The sequence below is a fragment of the Hyalella azteca genome, unplaced genomic scaffold (assembly GCF_000764305.2).
Source record: "Hyalella azteca isolate HAZT.00-mixed unplaced genomic scaffold, Hazt_2.0.2 contig7503, whole genome shotgun sequence".
NCBI lineage: Eukaryota > Metazoa > Arthropoda > Malacostraca > Amphipoda > Hyalellidae > Hyalella > Hyalella azteca.
The window spans coordinates 44,902-70,937 of record NW_025937626.1 but is presented as its reverse complement, the minus strand read 5'-3'; the positions used below and the strand labels follow the sequence as shown (position 1 = coordinate 70,937).

Sequence of the window (26,036 nt, the reverse complement as noted above, 5' to 3'; positions counted from 1 at the left end):
ATTGCCGACTCGGGAGTTTGCCTCATTAGCGAAGCGGGTAATCGAAATGCCCACAATTTTATTGCTAACCGGGGCTGGTAATAGCGATATTTGCAATGTAACGCACACCTCGTTGCTGGTATTAGTAATCGCCGCAATATAATGCAGCACCGGGGTGCTGGTACTAGTAAAACCAGCAAAGTGATCACAGACCGAAACTGGTGTTAATCAAACTCCTTGAAATTTGTGCATTGTTTTTGCGATTTTAGGGCGTAGAAAATGGATCTAATACATGCAACACATATTCACAATTCACATATAGACCTAAAACATTGTCTCATAAATCAAATTTTTAAAGAATTTCTTCTAGAGCGAAATCAGTTAGGATATGAAAAATAGGGAGAACCCTTTTTTTAAATATTCTTTGATTTCATTCCCACGGGTGGCAATAATCTGAACCAGGATTACAAATAAAACTCGGCATGCATAATTGCAAGAGCAGAAATAAGGAACGATTTTTATGCAATAGGTTGAGGGTTCGATTATTTAACAATTAATACAATTCAGCCAGTGATGCCTTGGAAGCATCAGGCAGCTATTGTTGTGGCATTCCCAGAGCTTGGAACTGCACGAGACCGTGCAAATTGAACGAGAAATCTTGCGTAATTGCACTGGGGACCACAAAGCACCTCGGCACTGCGAGCCAATCTCAGAGTGCGAGGTGCTTCTGATTGCGTGAGGCGTGGCCGTTGAAACATGGGACTTGTGTTTCTGATTGCGTGGGTGCAGCCGTTGAAACATGAGACTTGTGCTTCTGATTGCGTGAGGTGCGGCCGTTGAAACGTGAGACTTGTGCTTCTGATTGCGCGAGGCGTGGCCGTTGAAACGTGAGACTTGTGCTTCTGATTGCGTGAGGCGTGGCCGTTGAAACATGAATTTCGTGCTTCAGACTGTCTGAGGTGTTGAAGCGAGATAGTTAGAATTTATCGATAAATTTTTTGCGAAATCATGACTTGGAGATGTCGGAAGTTGACGCAGACTATGCGATATTTATGAACACACGACAACCCCGTGTACGGGTTTGTCCGTTGAGTTGCCGTAAGAATACTCAAAGACTTTGTTTTTTTTTGTGTTCACTTGAAAACAATTCGCGAAAAAAGTTCAATTTCAGTCCCAGAAAAGTTCAATTTCAGAACAGATCATTTAGTTTCAGGTAACTTCAAATTAAAAAAAATCGTTTATACCGGATAGCCCACCATCCATTATAAGACACTCCTCTATCCCTCCTCCTATTACATATTAAAATATTTTTCCAGGATGACACACCACGTATAAAAGATAGTCATTAGGACTATGTACCGAACAGGGGAACTGTTAAAGCGCAACATTCCTAGTTACTTCTAAGCCGACGAGCAGAGACAAATTTTACCTGTACGGACTCGATTAGAAGCGATCTGTCTGTCAGCTGAATAGTTTAAGTATGCCGATCCTCCAGTAATTTGGTAAGACTTGATTATTAGCTGTATAATTAGTTTGATTTACTGATGAATATGAATTTTGTCATTATCTTTGTTACTTTCTATTAACTGTTTTTTTTAAAAGCTTCTACAAAATATATGCCACTCCACGTGCGTGAAAATGCATAAATAGCACTCATGTGGATATTGAATACCTAAATCAAATAAATAAAAGCACCTTTTAAAATCTAACTTGAAGTTCAAAAAATAAACCAAAATATTTTAAGCAGTGAGCGCAGTAGGTGTACATTAATTCACGGCCACGATCCATTTCAGATCAAATAAATTGCCCTGGAGTCTCGTGGATGTGGTTCAGGTTTCATGAAACGCTCTGCTTAACAGCCTTTTCCGAATTTCTCGTATTTTAGAAAAATTAATGCAAATCTGGGTTATGTTAAAAATAAGCTCGAAAATTTTCTGCGCTAAAAGACCACGGCATTTTTTAATATGGTAGTTATTCATTCAATAGATAGGATTCTTCAGGTAATTGTAATCACTTGAAATATAAATATTATATGAGATCTCGTCTAGAGACAATATCCATACAACGCAGTGCGTTGGCCAGCGCACTGCGCAGGCCACTGCATTATAGCTCTTCTCTCAAAACTGCATTGACAATTTCTCTATTAACTGTTTTAAGCACTGCAATTTTCGCTGTTTTGACCACCGTGAGGGCAATACCTTGAGTTCTACATGGCTACTACATGGACCAATGCATGGGCGACTGCATTCAATACTGCATTTTTCAGACTGTTAACTGCTGTGGGACGCAACTGCTGTGGGTGACCAGTGGTAACCACTGCCATGACAGATAGTGGTAAGCGTTTTTTAGAGGGTGCATGGAAAATGAGAGAGAGCAATCTCTGTACTCTAAATCTGGCCCCAATATTTTGAATCCTGTACCTGTCACCTTTTTTCCCCCCTCCTAATGTCAAAATTAATCTTAAAGGTAAAATGAATGTGTGACGCGCGGCAGCTAGCCGATACAAAGGCCTGACGTCTGAAGATTTTTTTCAGTGTCACCACGCTCCAAATCCAAAATCCAAGTTCACTGGACCAAAGCAATGGTCCACTGCATTATAGGCTCTACATTGGTCACTGTAGGTGATCACAGCATCAGACACGTATGGGTACACAACATATGACCCCTCGCACTGCATGCGGAAGAGGCCGTTGACCATAACAGGCTGTTGGGGACATTTGATGAGGTCTTCAGACCAAACCTTCGGGACCTAATGGAAATCGATGCTCTCAAATCCTAAAGGAGGAACCTACTAAAAATCTGTTTCACCGAACAGGGTTAGGTCACGGCAATCAAATCCGTCCGTGTCTGCAGGTAGTCTGAATCTTAGGGTCTCTTCTGTGCATTCGTTTTGAAGAGTTTCGTTTTAGTGAAAAAGTTTTTAAATTACAACCGAGCATACGGAGGTTAAATTCACAAATATTGTCATTGTTCTTGTGTCTGCTATATTGTTTCTCGTATTGGAGTCTGTAGTTTAAAGTGTGCCCAGATAGTCTTTTAATCGTGTCGTTTACTATGATAGAAAATCTACAGTTAGTATATAGCTAAAAAAAATTCATATACATCCTGTCGACCTGAGGCCAGAAATCAGATTTACAAAAAAAAACTCATATTCAATTTATTTCGTAAAACTGACGAGTCATAGCTAAAAATTATACTCAGAAATGTTTCCAATAAGAATATTTCGTTTATATGTCATAAAGTAAAAAACGTAAGGGTCCTGCTAGTTATTTATATGGAACTTGAACCTCGAATTCGGTAAAAACATGATTTACAAAATTATTTAAAATTATTCGGCCATGTTTTGACACTGATTTCTTGAAGGTTTCTATACTTCTTACCTCTCCTTACAAATCATGCACTTCTATAATTCCACAAATAAAAGGAATTTTTTCCAAAAATTTAGCTAAAATTTAATATCTGATACTTCTAGGCAGTAATTTTGATATGCCAGCCCATAATCATATTTTCAAAATATTTAAAATCATATACTTACTCTCCTCAGCTAATAAAAGATATATATTTTTATACATATCATTTGCATATTGCTCTCCTCCTTTATATAATATTATGTTATTGCTCTCCTCGGCAATTTGAAAGAGTGTGCACTAATTTCGTATTACAAAGGAGCTCTCTGCCCTCTTAATCCCACCGTAGGGATAACAAGTTTAAATATTTCCAAATTCATCGTTAAGAGAGAAATTGGTGAGCGTAAGTGACAGCGCGCGGGAACGCCCTAGACTTTACGGTTTAAAAGAGCAGCCAATGGGCCTCAGAGTGGCCGTAATGGCCACAGTTAGAACGCCGTCGGGGAGCTTTTAGGGCCAGGGTCTGGCCTTCGGGGACAGCCTGTGCCTTTTTTTCAAATTTTGTGGCATCTCTTGGCATAAATTTCGAGGAATTTCATAAAATTAAGTAAATAAATTGCTTGATTTTATTCGCATTATCACAGAATTATTACGATTATTTCGGATTCATGCATCCTAATGCACGTACTAATTTGCATATACTTACTAATATACTAATGTGCATATCAATTTAGTTATGTTGATATATAGTACGAGATCGGGATATATCCTTCGCATGAAAGTCTTCTTACATTCGTACACATTCAACTGCTTTTTAAAATCATTTAATGGTATGAATTAAGCTTCAAATCGAGAATGAATTCTCCATGAGCACAGAGTTTTCACTACCAACTTTTGAATTTACACATAATTAATTTAAAATTTTTATAAGGTTTGCATCGATTGTAAACTTTTGCATCGATGAAAAAACTTTTTTGTAGACAATTCTAATTTTTTTACAAATATTGATCAAATTTGTAACGTTTCGCGGTTATGTTCCTAAATATTATAATAATGATTGATGCCGTGACTTAAGAACGTGTTAATTTGTTTCAATTCTGGCTGAATGTTTTTACATGCTGCTTATTCGGGAAATTCATTCCGCAAAAATTCTAATACCAGACTGAATATTCACAAAAATTGATATATAAGTATAAAATTTTTCTAGTATTAATTCAATTCATTTCAGGTGCAATTGATGGCCTAATTAAAATAACCGACTGTTAATTTTTATATCTAGAACGAATAATTCATGAAGCTTAGTAAAATCGCAAATCTAACAACCCGACTGATGACCTCAGACCAGGTGGCAAATCATGTATTTAATCAAATAACCAAGAAACAAATCAAGTTCAATTACCGAGACTAAATTATAGGTTATAAACTAAATTATTATAGTAGGCTATAATTTGAACCCAAACAGATCTTTGAGTTGGCGCGAAGAAATGTTCGCTTTCAGCACTTGACTGGTTACCCGAACCAACCAACTGAACAGTAAACCAAACAAAATGATCAATAACGTAAACCTAGATAAACTGCATGGCCTCTGTGACAATACCTCAAATGTTATCACTTGCAGGCCAGCCCGTGTAAGTATCCTACCTTTTCCTACAAAAGCCTCACCAGTCTAAGTCGTCCTCGAAATAACCTCGAACAAATGCAGATACAACATCTATAAGTATCGTCCTAATAAGCACGGGCTTGCCTCCGTCAGGTATTTGGTTCGGTCCTAAAACCTTCTTGCAAACGCGGCCAAAATACGAGGCAAGTTGCGCCAGTTTATCGCTGCCGCTAACAATCTCGTTTCTGGGAGCAAGTTGAGGCTTGTCTGCATGGAGGAGTGAATTTGGTGAGTGATACAAGAATATACGCGCTGAAGTCTTTCTGGCTAGTCTCGCGTATACGTGTGATATTTTATTTAGTTTATTAGTGAATCTATTTATTAATAATCAATAATCAAAGTTTATTTTTATCTATTTCTCCATATATCCACACATTAATAAAAAGACGATTTAATATTCTCATGGGTGTCCAATTTATATTTCTTTTAACGATTGTGCAAAATTTCAGCACAGTTGCGAAGCCGTCGACAGAGATGAGAACAATGTAATAATCACAAATGGGTACTCAGGGAATCCTGGCTCATTCTTACCAAATCCTGGGACTATTTTGTTAACATAGCGCCATTCATCCTGCGTGCTTTCTTCTATTTTTAGCGTATTTTCTCATTTATGGAAAAAAGGCGCTATTGTGCTCGTTATGACCGTCTGTCTGTCTGTTCGTCTGTCTGTCCGTCTGTCCGTGACTTCATGTTTTCGTCGACGAGAAAATGCGCTCTCTGTCACTCACTACAGAGAGTACTGAGTTGTATTTTTTTCTGGTCAGAGTCTGTCATATAAGTTAAAAAAATAATCACCGCTGGCGCGTCAGAAACGTTGTGCCTTCACAGTATTATACAGGGTGTTTCAGAATTAAGTAACCCTTTTAATTTGTTAATAAATAAAAAACTAAGAACGTTATGAAGTTGAAACTTGTTTTATTTAAAAGAAGAAAATTTTCATGGTAATATTCGTGTAATCAATTTTGCTATGGGTCATCCGCGCGGTTATGTATTGAGTTAAGTCTCCGGTAAGGTTTTTTTTGTGTGTACATGGTTTTTTGTGTGTACATGCATGTCTTGTCCAAAGGGACTAAGTAATATGGTGCTCGAGGCAAGCTAGGGTTTAGCTATTTCGAAGTTCCCAATAAAGCTATGCAGCTCTAGTTATTGAGAAGTCTCTCCTTATCACTATCGCGTCTATGATATTGACAGATAGCATATATATGTTGTAAGCTCTCCCACAACATATTATTTGGTGGCCAGTATGGGGAAACTAGGGGGAGGTATCGATAATTAGCAAATAGGTCCTTGTTCCGTTGTCAGCAATTTCGGTAGGTTGTGGTGGTGTGAAAGATTAGCTATACAGCTAGCGCGTTACCTCTCCCGCAACAGTATGTTAAAATGTATACTATAAAACGGTGAGAACATTCGTGAAAATGAGAGGAATTCCATGTTATAATTCTATGATTAGTGAACCTTGCAGGAAAACTTCATTATCATCAGTATGATAATTGGCTTGTAAATAGAGAGCAATAGCCGTCAATAATGTCATGAATTGTCAATGTTCAAAAGACAACCTAGGCATATTAATACTGAATAACATAATCTTGGAATTCTTAGAACAAATTATTTATTGGAAAGCGAAATTTTTTAATGTCAATGTTGAGTGGTAAAACTTTGCAATATTAATGCTGGATAATAAAACCTTAGGTAATGTGTGATATTAGATTTTTATACAAAGAGAAGGTCGTGATGCTGTGTGGGCAATTATGATTTATTCTGTAATCTGCTTTCCTCAAAGAAATTTTGCTGCACACATTTTGAAAATCACTGCAGGAGAAAATGAATATAAAGGAATTGTTCAAACATAGCATAGCCAGACTTTTCACTGATTTACAAAAAATAGTGCAGATTTGAACTTTTAACGGGCCATTGATATACATGGGCTTATCAACACAAATACTTTATAAAACCAATCATTTTACTTCATCCAAACCCCCGCTCTCACGATATCACTTTAACGACAAGTCGAGGTCTCGCCTGTCGATTTCTCGCCTGAGCGACACCTCAAATGCGGCGGAAAACACATTTTTCCACCATCACTGCAGACGACGTTGATACTTAATCATCTGTCCTGTAAGACAGAACTGCACTTACAGTCCTGATGCTGTTTTTCGAATTCATGTTATAAACTTAGATTTATTTGTGAGAGTAACGTAGTCTCTACTGGAAACATGGCTGACATAAAAAGATTCTCTTAAATTCATCGACGATGCCATTGCAATTCGGTAATTTGTAGTGAATTTTGAAGCGAATAATTATCTATATAAAATAATTTTCTTTCAAGTATTAATATGCCACAATACGAAAAAATTATCAATCAATACAGAGGTGATCTTTTAATAAGTTCGAATGAATTACGACAAATTTTGCAGTCCTATACAAAATTCGGATATAATATAATTCTAATTTCCTAAGCTAACGTCTCCGAGCAAATGAAAATCACCTTTTTCTTCAATCCTAACAAAGGAAAATTATCGCAGTTCCTTTAGATGGACAAATGATGAGGCACATATTCACGTTTTTTGCCTAACAATGCCAACTTTCCATACGAAAATTCGTGTCAAAATGCGGAAGAGAAAGCATTATTTCTCTGCAACAATAAATAGCGAGCTCAATTTTCCGCGAAGGCCTGTCGCCTGTCGAAACAGAAGCTCTAAATCGAACTCATGGTGTTCAATTATTGCTTAATGTTGCTCCGATCGATGTGCTTTTAACGACTTTAATTCCTGCATTGTTATGTCTTTTTTTTCTATATGATCATATCAGCAGTGTATTGCGGACAAAAATTATGAAATAATATTTTGCCATGTTTTTGGGTCCTTATTTTCTAAATTGGCCGTGAAAATTTTGTATGCGTGGACGGATGAAAAAGTATTGTTAGATAGCTATTTAATGACAAAAATACCGTTATGTTCAAATATTGCGTTTCATTTTTGGCGTAAAAACATTACTGGAATTTTAATTCAACATAATATGGCAAATCTCAATTTATAAATATAATAAACTGGTATCAAGGTCAATAGATAGCAAAAGTCTCAAATTAGCAAGCACGATGAAAATGTTAATTATTCTAAATGAAACGTACCAAATGCTAGCCTAGAATCAGATCTACTATTAAAAAATCAATCAATAAGGATGAGTAAAAAATTTATTGTCTCGATTAAACAATAAAATGCATAGGAAAAGAATGAATAAAACTTTATGTTTTATGATAACAGTTTTGCGTAGTGAGCGTAGCAAAGACCACCGACTTCGACTTCGGATTTTCAGAGTAAAAAGACAGGAGTTACCATCCTGGAAACCTACTTTACATCCACCTCGTTCAATTTTTGCGTTCACGGCGAACAATGCGCCATTCCATAAGAAGATTTTAAAATTCCTGCATCCATATCCGATAATCCAGACTGGAGCCCTTGTATATTTTAGTCGCAAATTTTGTTTCAATAAAGTATTCATACATCTGCACATTCATATTTTATAAAAAAATAATCTTCACGTCCCTTAATTTGACTTTTGTCGAAAAATTTAAGTCTATGAATCATTTTATGTCAATTGAATGTATTGCTTATAATTATAATTACCAATTTCAACTGATGATGTGCTAGGACCCCAGCATGTTTTTATATAAAAACCGTTAAATATTTCCGTAATTTCTACACACTGAATTTATTTGAGTACTACGGTAATTTAACAATCGAATTTACAAAAGCTGAACTTATGAATTTTATGGAAAACTTTAAACACTATAATAGAATTTAAAACTTGGTTTAAAATTATCTGGATCGCAAAATAGCCCGTTAGATTTTTAGTGAAAACATATGACCAATGATTTCAACTATTCACTTGAAATACTTTCACTGGATCGCTCTCCGCGAGCACGATATTTGGAAAATATTTTGTGAATAATTGACTCAATTAACTCAATTTACATAATTGAACATTTCAACGCCATGTCAATGATTAGTATTTGTAGCCAGGCTTCTTTATGGGTAAGTGAACATATACGCTGATTCAATGCGTCTATCCACATCCCTATCTTCGAACATGAAAAATTTCTATTTGGACAGTATCGTCACTCACTGCTTCTAAAAATAGGAACCGAAAACGTCTATGTGTAAATTACTCCAGAGCGACGTTACTAAAATTTATCACTAATATCCATCATAGTAGACTTAAAGGAAGTACGAGAAGTCTAATATTTTCCTCGAATCCTTTCAAGATACGCAGTAGCGAAAATTTTCAGTTTAGCATTTTCGTATACTAATAAAATAACCTAAACGCAGTTGAAACATTTAACCCCAAAGCCTTGCGTCTCATCGCCGTACCCTCACTGTGCTACGGTCGCCGGCAAACTGTCCCCTATCAATGGCATCTATATTATCGTATATCAAAGAATAAACTCTCGCATATACAACGGACCTATAATTCCACACTCAAAGAATCACTAATCGCGTATTCGAAAATGAGTGATCGCATATTCAAAAGGTCTTTGCATATCTTGAGCACGTTTGAATCCTCGGGCATGCACCAATGAATAATTGATACATGCCATTGATGTTCTCGATTCCGATTCCGCACTGACAAGCGTAGCCGGATTTGATTTCTCCGTTCCGCTGTCAAATTAAGTATCAGATTTAATTAGTAGTCCAAACATAACGTGTTATTGTGAATGCACTGACTCTTCATTTGATGCTCAACCGTTAATCGCTATTTCCCGCGGCCGAGCATTGTCGTTTGGGATGAACCTAGGTTAAGTACAGCACGAGGAGGCTTTATTTGCAGGATAGCGATAGAGAAAATATATACGACTCTCGATCGTACGAAATATGATCAAAAGCGTGCTTTTTAATTAAACGTCAGTCTTATATTAAGTCATTGGTGATTTCATCACACGGTAATTATAATTGCAAAAAATACGCCGTGTTCGTTGAACAGAAAGTAACCGTATATTTCGGACTGAGTCGTCACTGGCACCGCAATGATGTCCGACTAGCTGACCTGGCGCTCCGGTCTATTGTCATGACGGCAAAACATCGCAGCAACTCCGGTGCGCTAAATCCTTTTCTGTGGCTCAAGTCTCCTCATTTGTTCTGGTCTGCCGACCCCCATTTTTGCGCTCTAAATGATCATTGAGCATTTCTGGTGTTGCGGAGTTTCTCGCGTGGTAGCCAATGTGACTCCTTAAAACTCGCACAAGTTGAAACGTCGCTGTTTTTGAGGGAATGTCTTTGTAATGCGGCTCGAAATTGTTTCTGTCATGCTTAGACCACGTAAATACACACTAAGACGAATCGAGAAGCAGAACCAACTACATTGTATAAACCGATTTGCAATAAGAACCATTTGGTGCGAATCGAAATGTAAAACAAACTACTTTACGAACCGATATTCGACTAAAAACATAATGCAGTACAAACGACTTAGGACGAACTGCCATGCAAAACGAACACCTTATCACGAAATGCCTTGTACTAAAAACGACTTGATAGGAGTCGATTGCACGCAAAACTTTAATTTACGAAAGTTCATATTAGATGGTAAAGAGATGTTTGCTCATAATGGTTGTTGTTCGGGTAGAATGGTTCATTTGTTAAAATTTGGCTGAATAACCGCATTTTAGTGATAATTCATCCCAATTTATCCCATGAAGATGAATAGATTGTTCAGCACAATGGGAACACGCAAAGGTAGAGATCAGTTAGATTGAACTTAAAACTCGGAAAAATATAAGAAAACCCTCAAAAGTAATTTATTGAATTTAGTTTTTGAATTCTTGAATAAAATCAAACTAAATAATAGAACTAAATGAAATAAAATAATAGAACTACTAAACTAAATTCAAAATCAGATGAAATGCAATGAGAATATTATAATATCGAAAGATTCTTTTCGATTTAACTTTCAACAAAAGCTTCAAGTTAGCAAAATGAAGCTGACCGTCTTATAACCAGGAGCAACGTAGGAACGAAAAGGAATATTAAGGATAGAAGCAAGGCAGGCTCGCTTGGCCACACCCTTCGTCCTGATGACTATCAGATTGTCCTGAAGCCTTGACCCACAATCCTATGCTCACAACCTTCTAAGCGCTGCACTGCGGCGTCTTCTTATCTGTTATCATTAGATGAACCATAAATTTTCTTTAAGGTGGACTAGACGTTTCTTAATAACCCGTAGTTTCCTCATGTTCGTGTACATTTATGGACGTGTTGTGAATTGCTCTAACCGCACAGGTAGTAATACTGTACTATACACGCCACTGTTTTACATGCGCGGAACAGGACGGGGAGATTACCTGGAATAAACATGTCTCTAAATACCACCATCTGTATAAAGAAATGTCTCACGCCATTGTGAATGGCTTGAACGAATAATTTGGCTTTTAAAATTGGAATTATTTCAGTTTCGTTAATATATAAACTGGAATTTATAAATTCTCATGAGAGTCGCGACCTTCCAAAGTTTCAAATATATTAGTTCGAAGATTTCAAATTTGAACCTAGCCACAAACTAATATTCCTGCGAGCGTCGGAAGCAACTGTGAAAACTCTCTTATTTAATGAGAGAAAATATTATACAATCCTAAAATATTTGCCGTGAAATAATAATCTGTACTGAATTGGTCGGGTTTCGTCGTGTCTTGAGGTTTCAATTTAATTCAAATGGGAAATTTGGCTACTTTCATTTTAGTCCAAAATTTTGGATTAAGTAATTAGTAAATAATTAGAGTTGATTCAAGATTGGCTCGAAGGAGCACTAACTCGCTGTCAGTGAGGCGAGTGATTAAGGAGAGTTAGTTAAGCCTTATTAGGAGCGCAACGCTGTGATTAGTTTTACAGTTCAATAAAACTGGCGAGGGCTTACCTCGGAGCCCTGCAACTCCTGTACCACTTCAGCTCAAATAATTAACGGTAAGACTTTTAATCATTTCATCACGCAGCTGAATAAAGATAAGAGAATGCAGCTGATTTATTTTTGCAACATAAGGACATGCAACTGATTTACTAGTAATAAATATATATGAAACATCGATGTTCAACTATATGAGTGAACAAATTTTCACTTGGCTAATTTACCAGTGTCTTACAGCTCAATAATTGAGAAGCGACGTCCACTGATACGAGAAACTTTAACCTACAAAAATGTGCAAACGACTTTCCGCTTCCCCGCATTTTAAACAAATATCAAATGTCTACAAACAATAAGGCAAAAAGTTTAACACTCCGTGCAAGTTACATCGCATTCGCCACCGCATGGGTTTTCTTGTAACTAAATCTTTATTCCCTCTAATGCTATAATATAATTAAATTATGTCGAGAGATCCCGGCAAAAGTTCTCACGTGTCCGCACTGCGTTAGTTGCGGAGTTGTCGGTGCAACATTTAGCGCTCCGCTTTCCTCGTTTAATGAACAAACGATGTCGACGAGACTAAGCTTCTGCACGCAATTCGTGCTACGAACTTAAAAGAACTAAATATATTTTGATCTGCACGCACTTCGTGCTACGAACTTGGAAGAAGAAACCTGGATGTTGAATTTATTTTGAGTTTCTTGGGTTCAAATGACGAGCGCTTAAATTATTTAATTGTATCGCGTTTTGAGAGCACGACTTAATGTGTATATGTGTATATTAAGGGTCGTTTGCTGATGCGTATCGACGAGTGAAAATTAATTCTATAATTAATATAATTAGATTTAATTATTATGAAAATTTAACGAAGGGTGTCCAGAGGAAAATGCAAGTATTCAATATATAGCGACGGCTACAAATATTTCACAATATATGCATGGCAACAAAGGCCAAGATAGATTTCACTAACGTTGGTTACTCCTCTTCTCTTAATTTTGGAAGAGATTTTCTGTGACCAAATATAGTAAGTTGTGCGCTAAAGGTTTAAACAATACAGAGTTGGACCCGAAATACAAATAATATCCTTACTATCGATAGAATTATCAAGCGGAGATAGAAAAAACTTTGTCCTCGGAAACGAACAAATTTGCGCATAAGTTTTTTCCACAGACGAATAGCAATCAAGAACAAAATGCGATTGATGCGCGAGAAAACAGTGCACAGAAAATGAGAGCTTTTGCGGAGGCACATGATCTCGTCGGTTGAGAGATTTGTACGAGACAGCAAATGGACTGATGAACGCACTGTCAGAGGAATAAGTTTTGTCTTCATATCATCAATGATATTGCTCTGTATGTCAGTATGAGGAATGCATATTGCACAGTCACATGAACATGTTTTATATTCTTATCTTATCATATTCTTTTAAACAAAATACTTGTATTTCATCCTCACTTCGGATATTTATTAAAAAATATTACCTCAACGTAAAAAATCTAAATTTATGTGATTTTTTTTAGAACATATTGGGGATTCTTTTGAACACAATACCATCTCGTAGTAAGGACGTTTCGTGAAAATTATATTCATTCACCGTTTCTCGTGGGGCATGAAAATGCCTGCAAGCCTATTACATAGTCTCAACTTTCTTAACGTTAATGGGAGACTAAATGTCACTTAAACTGCCTGGAAGTTGGTGTAATTGACTCTCAATTAACAAACCGAATCGACGAGTTAGAAGTTACGCAACTGACGCCCAAAAGTTCGGAACAAGGTTTGAATAATTAAATATCAGGAGCTGGGACATTCCATTGAATTAGAGGACTGCAAACAAAATAGTTCTAACTACTCTTATAGCTCTAACTACCTAGTTCAAAATAGTTCTAACTACCTAAATACCTAAGTTCTAACTACCTAACTACCTAATTTTGTAGTTCTAACGAACTACAAAATAGTTCTAACTACCTGTGCCATGTTATTCTTTGTCCATAGGCCTCTAATTTAGACTTATGCAAAATAAAATTTTTATAGTAATCTGAAACTTTTATCACTCATTTTTAAAATTAAAGTTACACTGTATGAAAAATGCCAGTATTTATACAGATGACATTGGCTCACTTGTCTCTTAAATTAAGTCTATTCTCATATTTATCATTCATTAAGAGTTCATTGAATTATTCCGTGTTCAGTCAAGTGCCCTGAAGAATCAAAAAATAAAATTCGGACGCTTCTGGTCGCATAGGTTCGAAATTACCACAGAAATTCCGAGAAAGAAGCTCATGTTAGACTTCAGCATTTAAATATTCCAACAATAAATGAAATAAAATAAATCTTCTCATATTCATACAGCAATCTTCATGTTTACGACCTCCAGAATTATATAAAAGCTTGTTCATTGCAGTCGTGATCCTAGTGGAAAACGATTTCCCTTTTTCATTTGCAATTGAAACGCAAACAAAATTTCCACATAAAACTTTAAAGCCTTTTGTTCACATTTTGTTTTCTCAACAGTTTAAACTTAATGTCTTAACGAAATCTTCACTTTCAAATTTGAATAACATTTGAATTTGAATAACATGTCCGAAAACTCACCTCAAACCTAAGGTAAAAGAGCAGCAGCAGTTTATTAACCTCTATCGTATTTAATTTCTTTGAAAACGAAAGGAACATCAACTGCTCTCACCCTGGACAGACGCGACCCAAGGTTAGGATATCTCATAACAATGCTTTAATTTGATGTAGAAAGAGAAAAACCTGAGCTTGACTCACTCTGGACAAACATGAAGCGTTGTTGGGGTACCACCTCTGAATGACAGACGTGATCCGCGGTTGGGGTACCTCGTGAAAATGATTTTATTTCATTTAAAACGAAAGGAACATGAGCTGTACTCACCCTGGGCAAACGCGATTCGATGTTGGGGTACCATTTCAGAATGGCAGACCTGACCCGCTGTTATATAATTGGAGTACTTCTTGAAAATGCTATTAGTTTTTTTTAAACGACTGGAACATGAGCTTGATTCACCCTGGAGAGAAGCGACCTGATGTTGGGATACCACCTCAGAAAGACAGACGTGATCCGTGGTTTGGGTACCTCGTGAAAATGATTTTATTTCATTTAAAACAAAAGGAACATGCGCTTAACTCACCCTGGACAGAAGCGACCCGGGGTTTGGGTACTTCGTAAAATGCTATTATTTTATTTAAAACGAAAAGACCATGAGCTGCACTCACCCTGGACAGAAGGGACCCAGGATTGGTGTACGACCTGAAGATGCTCTTGTCGGGTCGTCGCGTAAGGCTGCCTGGAGGAGGAACAACCACGTCACGCACCACACCGCCCCCAGCAGCGGCGTCCTCCGACACCGCGTCTCTGGTCGTTCGTTTGCTCTTCTCTTTCTTTTTCAGTTCGTGAAATGGTTCATCAATTGAATTAATTTGTCGTTCGTGCTGCATGTGATTTGCTTCAGGGTTGTAATCAGGAAGGGATTTTGCATGCAATGGAGAATGCATTTGAAATTTGCTGTCTTCACTTTCTTTGTCGAATTCGTAAAATATTTCCTCTCTTGGCATAGCGCTACTTACGAGTTGTTCGCTTTTCCTGCTTCCTCCATCTTCCCCGTCAAAATGTACTTTTCTTTCAAGCCCTTTTTCTTTTTCCTTGTCTATAGTCTTAGCAAGAGCTCGTTGATTCAAATCAACGCTTCTATCTATTTTACCATCAGCTGAATTTCTTCGATCAGACTCTATGTTTGTCGTCGATAGTTCGCCATATTTCTTTTTGTGTCTTTTGTGAAGTGTTTCTTCTACTGAAATAGGTCGTCTTTCACGTTCTTCATGCGCTGCTCTTATGACATCCCCTTCTTTTATGCTGTTGACATTAATTTCTTCAGTTTCTGACATGTTGTTTAGTTTCAATTGGTTAAGAAACTTCACAGCTTGTGCGCCTCCGACCCCAGCAATTGTTTTGTCTTGTAATATTTCGTTTCTCTTGGCCCGACCATTGATATTTTTGGAGTCTTGTCGTACTACGACGGTATTATATTGGGATCGAATCTCCGTTGAATCTTCAACCCTATCATCGTAGATAGAATTCATCTCTAAGCCTTGCGGTTTTATTGCTGATGAAACGCTTCGACGATGTAGTAAAGTTTCCGTCCGCGAGAAGTTCTTCGAGATTTTGTCTGGATCTATTTCCTGCTGGTTGACTGGAACGCTCGAAAGATTGCCATTAGAGGCAATCGCCGTAAAATTAGTGGGATGCGATAAAGCTTGAGGATTCAGTGCGTGAGACGACAATATCAATGAGTCGGAATTTGGAGAAGATCTGGCGTTTTGCCTGCTTGGGTACGGGGCTCTCGTCGAGTCTGCAAACAAACGAAAATTACTTATTTACTATTAAATTTAATAAAAAACCCAAATCAACGCTTTACTAATAGAGACCAAGATTCCAAGCTTGACGTTTAAAAGTAGAAACAGGATAACATTCTGGACTCTAAAGTATCGAAGTAGAACAAAGCGTCCGGAAAATTGGGAGAAAATTTTGGTAAGACACATTCTTAATTTTAAAATTGGAAATTCTTCGACAAAATAATGGCAATGATGAGTGAAAATACAGAATGAGCATCATATACAAAGGACCTTATCGGAATCTAGAAAAAAACGAAAAAGAAAGCATAAAATAGTGATTTACGAGTAAATTTGTAATCAATATTGGTATATACGAGTAGGTTTATAAATCGAACGTGAATTCCCCTGAAATCATTGGCGGTTTACAAACTTCTTGAACTTCTTTTCTTACTCTGAGAATCATGACAAGTTGCTTCCCGGAGTTACTTCGACAAATGCATAATTGAACTTGAATGATTAAAAAATTGTTTATTAAAGTTATTTTAATTGCTTATTTTTATATTAATTAGAGAAGCCAGAAGCTCAGCTCTCCGTGCACTCGTGGATAACTGATCTGTCTTTGTAGAAGTCGACAAGTGAAAGTTATTCAAGTAAGGACTGGAGTCGGAGCTACAAATCAAATGCCTTCAATATACAAAAGTATGAAAAGTCGACAACAATTAAGCTAGTAACTTCTACGATCGTTCTATTGTTCGTACTGTCAAAAATTAGCTACGAGTTCGTAACTCAGTCAGCCAATCATTGACGACTTTTTGAGCGAAGCCCACCAATCACAAGCGAAACTTCGGCCCGCTACTCGAGACCCTCTCACAAGCGCAAAAAGCACATCACTATTTGGACAAAGTCTCAATCATTTCACCGAGTTTACAAAAAAATTCCTGCACGTAAGTCAACTAACCTGCAGTAGTTGCGAGGGCAGCTGCCGAGGGCTGGTACTTCATGAGGAGGGTAGAGCCTTTGAACCACTGCAGGGAGTAGAGTTCTAGCGGGAGATCCAGTTTCAGCGTCATGTCGCTGCGCAATGGCAGTTGGTAGCGCATGTGCAGGCTGTCGCCGCAGGCGTAGACCAGTCCACTCACACCCGCCACCAACGCCACCAACACACCTTAAAAAAATATAACTCAGTACTCACTGCAGTGAGTGACAGAGAGCGCATGTTCTCGTCGACGAAAAAGTGAACTCACGGACGGACAGACAGACGGACAGACAGACGGACAGACAGACGGACATGGCGAGCACAATAGCGCATTTTTTCCATAAATGAGAAAATGCGCTAAAAATGGGAAAATATTGGATTTTGTTCCGGGATATATTGTGGTACCCGTATAAATAGACCGCCCACACCCGCCACCAACATGCTTTAAAATAACAAGAAAAATTATCCTTTTTGTGCGGGATGCATAGCAGCGTCCGCATATATGGTTCCTCCATACCCAACACAAAAATAATTTAAAATAAGGAGAAAATGTATTCATTTGAAGGATAGGGCCGTTTGCTTGATCGGTCCGCTCACAACCGCCCAAGGTTTCTGAGATAAATTAAAAATATAGAGAGATGGGATTCTTATACGGAATTGATTATGCAATACGTATGAGGGAAATATGAAAAAAGATTTTATCAAGAAAGTATAGCATAAACTGAAAAAATATAATTTCTTGGAAAAAAAACATTAAGGAAGAAAAATTCGCAGATTTTTCTCAATCCATTGACACGAAAGCTTCGTGGGTTTAGTTCAGCACTTTAAAAATTTCCACTGAAGGACACTGACACTGTCCCTCGATAAATTTCCTTTGTACACTTGCAGTACGTGTTAATCATTCTTGAGATTGCGACATTTCCTCTAATATTAAACCATTCGTAATACTAAAATTGTGGAGCACTAAATATTTTACTTCATCAATTAGTGATATATTTCATCGAAAAACTCCGAAATAGGAAATAACACAGAGAGCTACGGACCAAAAAGATTATTCCTGTCTTACCGCACTTCAATGATTAAGTAATACAAAGCCAAAAATTTTTTTACAGGTTATATCTCTAAACTTTACTCGATTGAAGACGATGTCAAGGAAAAATCAAATTACCTCAATTCTTATTGATTCCGACCAACGAGCAACTGAATATATTTCGAAAGTAGAAAATTGGCAGGCATGAACATAACACCGAAAACAAATTAAATTTTTCAAGATTAGAAGCCATCAGCAAATATTTTTAACTCAAATGACAATTTAAAAAAACATAACCAGATGAAAGCAAGCAATAAAAAAACAACTACCATGAAAATTCCTACTTAAAAATCATTTGCAGTTCATAAATCCTCCGCCAGGAGCAGAAGTGAACATATCGTTGCATTTGGCATGACTCATTATTTCATTTTTATTATTTTCAATCATGAGTTGTAATTAAAAATGATAAATTTTATTTAAATTTGGGTGTATGGATTTATCTGCGAAAATCATTTTTTGCGGATAAATCCGCCCGTATTATTGCACTAGGCTGGCTGCCCGTGAAGATTTGCATCTGCATCCGCATGAAATATATTTATGATTTCATGTCGCATTTTTCAGTACAGTGAAATGAATTGCTGTGCTTAACCGCCCGGCCTCCTCGCCGATTCTGACCAGAAACTGGCGCACAGAGCTGGGATCGAACCCGCGCCTCTCTGCGCCAATCCTGAAACTCTGAGCTGTAACCACTGGGCCACCCTGCCCACCCTGCATTTGGCAGGACTCATTATTTCACATTTATTATTTTCAATCATGAGTCGTAATATAAAATGATAAATTTTATTTAAATATGGGTTTATGGATTTATCTGCGAAAAATCATTTTTGCGGATAAATCCGCCAGTATTTTTGCACTAGGCTGGCTGCCCGTAAAGATTTGCATCTGCATCCGCATGAAATATATTTATGATTTCATGTCGCATTTTTCAGTACAGTGAAATGAAACCATTCGGCTATTAAACAGTTTGATGATCAGTTTAGGATCAATACAACCAGTTCATCTTACCACGAACTGGCATTAGAATTAGAGCCAAAAAATCTTAAAGTTCATCGCTTTATTGAACAACTTTTCAAACCTAAACGGAATACAGGGTTACTTACTGTTCGTCAACTTAGCGTCCTTTGCACTAAATGTCGCAAAAACAATGAAAATGAAAGAGCGAGAAGCGAATTTCCACATGAGATCATGTATAGTTGCAATCATCCTATTATTGGGACTTTATCCTGTTCTCGAAAAAAAAACTTCATGTAACACGAACTTATTCAGAAAATTCTACTCTTCACGATAATATCCACTGGCCTGTTTATCGTCATAGTAGGCCAGTGTACGATACATTTCATCGTCAAATTCATTGAGAAAAGTAAAAATATTTCATTATTTTAATTTTGAGAAAACCAAAATTTTCTTCCGAAGTGGATTCTATACAAAGGATATTACAGTTTTAAAATTTATTTATAAGAATTTTTAGTTAAGATATAATTAATTAATATTGATAATCTTGTATCAGGAAAATATTTAGTGAAGCGAACTTAATAATTTCAGTGGGAGAGGAATAAACTAATGTTAATATAAAGAATTTATTTTTATAATGATTTTTTCAAATATCACATAAATCTTTTATATGAATAATCTTCAGGCCTACAACATCGTCAGACTACTGAATTCGATCTCACCTGCTGAAAACAATCACTCATATTTTTGCAATGGCCTGGAATAGTTATTTGCAATTCAATGCATACTTGCGAAAAACTTAAAAGAAATTTCTACAGGAAGACACAATCCTACCGAGGCTTCCATTTGTCAGCTCAGGACAGGCGTAAAGTTACACGGGACTTCGCTGTTGGGTTTGCGAAAGTTTAGCCTAAGACGAATCGCTTTATTTGCTAGGCGCTCGAGAATAGGAAAGGTGCGGCGGCAAATTTTTTTGAAGATCCGTAGGCAAAATAACGTTTTCACAAATTATGTAACTTATTAGCCAACAAAAATTGAAAATAATCCCCAGAATCTGAGAAATTGATAAACGCTTACGAAAAATTGTTCCTATTTTCTTACCATTGCCAAATTTTTCCTCTAATTTTGTGATATGCAATCCGGCAATCCTGACGCTTATAAAATATTTGACGTTGAGATTGTAAAATTGACTTTCCAGGTATTGAAATAAATCAAAGAATTTCAAGCAGAAAAATGCTTAGTAAATTCACAATTTAATCGTCGAAAACCTTCGGAGAGTTTGGTCTGTTTCAATGGAACTTGGGTTTTAATCTCTTGTAATGTAAATTTGGCATTTCACTGCTGATTGAATTTGTGCTCTTTTAAATTTTTAAGTGATGATTTATTGTGGTCTCCAAAATGTTTTATATGAAGGCATTGTAACTTTACATGACTTTCACTTTGTTTTGAAATTGTTTGTTAACTTGCGTTTGGAGCTGACTAACTGGAGGAGCAGACTAAACTAAAACTTGTAGGAACTCAAAAATCTAAATTATTTTAATTGAGAAAATACTTCATTTAAAAACTGAATTTAATTTAAATACAGCCAAAATGTTATTTTAAATACGGCCTAAATTTGATTTAACGAAAGACCGAAGTTTTATTTAACAAAACCAGAATTGTATTCAACGAACAAACACATTTTCATTTGTCAAATAATCCAAATCATTTTATTGAACAAATAATCAAAATTTTATCGTACAATCAGTCAGAATTGTATTAAGCAAACAATTAAAATTTCATTTAAGAGCCCCAGGAATTTCGACATTTAATCGAATATATCTTCGTTATCAATTATACCTACATTAAGTATTTTATATGTTTCAAAATATGTTTTCTTTTATTCTATAATGTAAAGTCTGTCACTAATTTCCCCGACGTTATTCTAAAGGAAGAGAATATATGTTCAAATTTAAAGTATCGGATTACCGTGATATCACTTAAACAAATTCAAGACATTCAACAATAACAATCTATTGATCATGCAACATACTTCATGTGTCCTATGTTTGAAGTCTCCTTAGGGTGTAGGAGTAACCCCTTAATTAATTTCCAGCTCTAAAGAGTTCGCTAAAGTTTTATATTGATCAACTTATTCTTTGCAAATTTATATCAGGATTTAAAAAATTTTTTGCTCTGATGAAATGAGTACAAAACAAAACACATGTCCAATTTATCCCTAATTTGTTTATTATTACAGAAAATAAACATTTCAGTGGTGACATTCCACTTAATGATGTNTGTATTATCACGTTTAATCGACGCAAAAAGAATATAATGTCAAGATGGCGATATCTGATCAAATTTCCGATGATTGAACATATACTCTCTAATGTATAATTTATATAATAAATCCAAAGTTGAAGGTGCCATTTGCTCATTAGTAAGTACAGCAAATATTTTAAATTAAATTAAATTTAAAAGATATATACAGTAAATGTAATTTTCAATAGCAAGTTTGGTGAACTGGGTGCGAATATATGGAGAACAAATGTAGTGTGTAAATGCATGAATTCCTTTTAATATAAAAGCTAACCTACGCGCGTCCAGATACAAATGTTAAATAAAAATAATGGCGCCATTATACATACATGCATAAGCACATTCAAGTTACTCATAAAATTTTATAGTACTTGATATAAATATATGATTAATCCCAACCAACTCACATTTCCAGCAACAACCACCTCCAAATCTAAAGTCATGTCTCTCCTCGACGTAATTTTTTCAGCAATTTTATCTCTCTTAAACGGGCTCCGTTCACGGCATTCGAGTCTAACGAAAAGTTCGAGACGCGGTTTTTCAATTGCAGTGACCGAGTTAAGAAGTCCCGGCACCAGTCATTGAACATTCGACGAGCAACCGAACATTTCCCGTCGCGAGATTCGGAGCGACGCGTGACGCCCGAAACTTGGCAACTCAGCGGCCTGAGCTGTGCCGGGGCCTTAAGATTCTGCGCTGAGCAAGCAGACCCATGGCTTGAGAAATATGCGTTTAAAAATTACTTTTTAAATACAACACTTCTAAAGAATCCAGTGTCTCTGATGTTACACATTTACAATGAATTTCTAATTTTATTTTCATATGTTAAAATAATTAATTTATGAAATTTGTTTAATATATATAAAAAATTGAAATTTTAGGAATAATTTTTTCTGCCAATCGATTCAAGCATTGTCTCCAACTTTCAGACAGATTGGAAAGGTAGAAGTGTGTTAAATATAGATTATAAGATTTGTAGCAGACAGACAAACAAACAACAAGAAGTGAAGTTAAAAAGAAGTGTTGTAAAAATGGTAGGGAACTGCATGTAGGGAGCTATTTGTTTACAAGCGTGCCTACGTACTCGGTACTAATGATATCCGTTATTAGCTGCTATTATCTTAGTAACTGCTGTCAACGAACTAAATGCTATTAACGTACCAAATGTGATTAACACCGCACTTGAACTCCCAGTCGTAATTTGGAAATTATTTCGGGAAATGGAAAGTAATCCACATTCCACCATTCGTCCAGTGCGTCGAGATTGGGATTAATTTCAGTGTAAAAACTGTACCAATAGGAAAAATTAAATAATTGTGCACAATAATATTAATTGCGCCCTCATGCCTAATTAAAGAATAAAAAGGTGAGTCAAGCCCAAGTTTTAATGCCTTCTTTTCTAACATTTTATAATCTATACTTCAAATGACTGTTAGTGTACTTTAACATCAGTTCCGGTCTAAAACAAAATAATTATTTTAGTTCGATTGAGAAAATGATAAATACAATTCCGTTTAATTGTAATCGTTCTATAATTGAAAAAGCTGAATGGTGTAAAGTACTCGGGCGATTTTTGGTCGGCCCTTTCAGGTAGATGCTTCTTATCATTTAATCCACCCATCGAATAGCCACCCTCACAGAGAGCAAGCGCAGGGCTGTTGAAGAGGTCAAAGTAACAAATTTTCGGACAATATCATATTTTGCATTCTCTGACAAAAATCACTTTTTGGCAGTGAGTTCGTTTGAAAAATAAAAAAAAAAACATTCGAAAAAATGCGTGACTAAGAAAGTAAGGGTTTAGTTGGAGGTTTAGGGTTAAATTAAAACTGTTCATATTCAAGAATTTAGGAATGAAAAGTTTAAAAATTGAAGTTACAGAAACGAAGCTTTAAATCAAAATGTCTGAATCAAAATAAAATTCGAAGACGTGCGGTATCGTTACCACCATCAATCGCAACATTCAAGCCGGAGTTAGACCATTAGTCTCTCTCAAGGCGAGGATTGAGCCACGCACGAAGGCTTTAACTGCTCTATAGAGAACTAACCTTGATACATAACGGTCTGTCAGGCGCGAATATTCAAAAAAAAATTCCAATTGTTATCCTTGAGATTTTCAAACCTGATTTCAAAGCGTTAAATTTTCACTTTAGATCGGCTGACTCTTATGTTATTGCTGGGTTTTCAGAATGGCACCTAAACCGATACAAAATTCGCGTCACTATAATGCATCTAATTTTATGGAGCGGAAGCAATTTTATATTATCTGATGAATTAATAAACACACACACTAGAACGAGTAAAATGATTTATGATTTTGCGTTTGAAACCAAGCACCGCATTTAAATTTAAAGCTGATTTGTCGAAGCGTCGATTCATAACACTCGCAATACATCAGGATCGCGGGAGCTCCAAGACCTTGTTTCAGTAAAATGTTCTTGCTATAGAAATATTTTGAGGTGTAAGAAATTCGTCCATATCTCTCGAATGGTTATGAACCGTTATTTTACATATAAAAATGCAATTGTATACCTACTGTAAACTATTGTTTTTATTCCAGTTTTTCCTAATTTTTAAGGGGACTGTAATATTCGTGGTCTAACTTTTATCCGAATGTCAGCTTTAAGGCACAAATATTCATTCGAAATAAAATAAATAAATAAATATTATGTTGCAAATTCATTCATCCTTTGGAATACAAATAAGAAACCACAATGGCTTGAGTGGAATTGTACGAAAATAAATTTGTTCACAGAATTGATAAAAAGTTAATATATTTTTTGTTCATATGTTTCCAACAAATTGTATATCATTATGTTAATATAAAATGTTTGACATTACCTCCAAAAATCAGAAGTTATATGTTATGAACAAATAGAATTTATATGTTATTAGAAGTTATAGTTATATACACTCACGGCAAAGGAACTCGTATCAGCTTGCATCTTATTGTAATACAGAAGCAACGGCACAAATTGAATTTTCGAGGTAGATAGGGAATAATATATCGATAATCAGGTTACCTCAAAGAGATGAATTGTCCTTTGTCTAAATTGTTACGCACTTTCTTACTCGAAGCACCAAAGCACGAGCAAAGTGCGGATGTATCACTGACACGCCCTATTTTGCAGGCCCGCCCAGATAACCCATGCAAGAGGAAAAAAAGGTATCGATATTTGGTTCAAGTCCCATTCATTTGTTAGCATGCATCACTGGGATCTATTCTCATGCATACAGTCATTTACTCTTGAGTAACATTTAACGCGTCCTCTCGTCGAACCTTTTCGTGTTTGAGATTTTCCTGTTGGATCACTATCATTACACAATCAATTATTAAATCACTTGCATGTAACCAAAGCTCATCCGCTGATTATTATCACCNAAGACACATTCTTAATTTTAAAATTGGAAATTCTTCGACAAAATAATGGCAATGATGAGTGAAAATACAGAATGAGCATCATATACAAAGGACCTTATCGGAATCTAGAAAAAAACGAAAAAGAAAGCATAAAATAGTGATTTACGAGTAAATTTGTAATCAATATTGGTATATACGAGTAGGTTTATAAATCGAACGTGAATTCCCCTGAAATCATTGGCGGTTTACAAACTTCTTGAACTTCTTTTCTTACTCTGAGAATCATGACAAGTTGCTTCCCGGAGTTACTTCGACAAATGTATAACTGAACTTGAATGATTTAAAAATTGTTCATTAAAGTTATTTCAATTACTTATTTTTATGTTAATTAGGAGCCAGAAGCTAAGCTCTCCGTGCACTCGGAGATAACTGATTAAGTCTTTGACGAGGTAGACAAGTGAAAATTATTCAAGTAAGGACATTCAATCAACGAAAGTATGAAAAGGCGACAACAATTAAGCTAGTAAATTACACGATCGTTCAACTGACCGTACTGTCAAAAAATAGCTACGAGTTTGTAACTCAGTCAGCCAATCATTGACGGCCTTTTCAGCTAAACCCACCGATCACAGGCGAAACTTCGGCCGCTACTCGAAACTCCCCCACAATTTCGAAAAGCGCATTACTATTTGGACAAAGCCTCACTCATTTCACTGAGTTTACAATAAATTCCTGTATGTAAGTCAACTAACCTGCAGTAGTTGCGAGGGCAGCTGCCGAGGGCTGGTACTTCATGAGGAGGGTAGAGCCTTTGAACCACTGCAGGGAGTAGAGCTCCTCGCCCTCTAGGTCAAAGTCGCAGTACAGCGACGCGTTACCGTCAACCATCGCGTACACGTCCGACAGCGGCGTCCGCATTATCAGTCCGCTCACACCCGCCACCAACGCAACAAACAAACCTTAAAAGAAGGGGTAAATATTGGATTTTGGTGCGGGATGGATTGTGGTGCAGGTATAAACAGACCCGATCTCACCGCCCACACCCGCCACCAACACACCTTAATTAAAAGAAGGGGTAAATATTGGATTATTGTGCGGGATGGATTGTGGTGCCAGTATAAACAGACCGACCTCAC

General features: G+C 36.4%; 1 protein-coding gene across 1 annotated transcript in view; it reads right to left on the bottom strand.

Annotated features, from left to right (window-relative positions):
• Window positions 1-25,818, bottom strand: part of LOC125178153 — a 40,818-nt gene extending 15,000 nt beyond the window's left edge. Inside the window, exons 1-3 of the mRNA XM_047881270.1 lie at window positions 25,653-25,818; window positions 17,183-17,389; window positions 15,109-16,241 (exon numbers count right to left, since the gene is read on the bottom strand). Coding sequence (XP_047737226.1) covers window positions 15,109-16,241; window positions 17,183-17,389; window positions 25,653-25,818 — 1,506 coding nt within the window. The remainder of the gene's footprint in view (window positions 1-15,108; window positions 16,242-17,182; window positions 17,390-25,652) is intronic.
• Window positions 25,819-26,036: the final 218 nt, after the last annotated feature.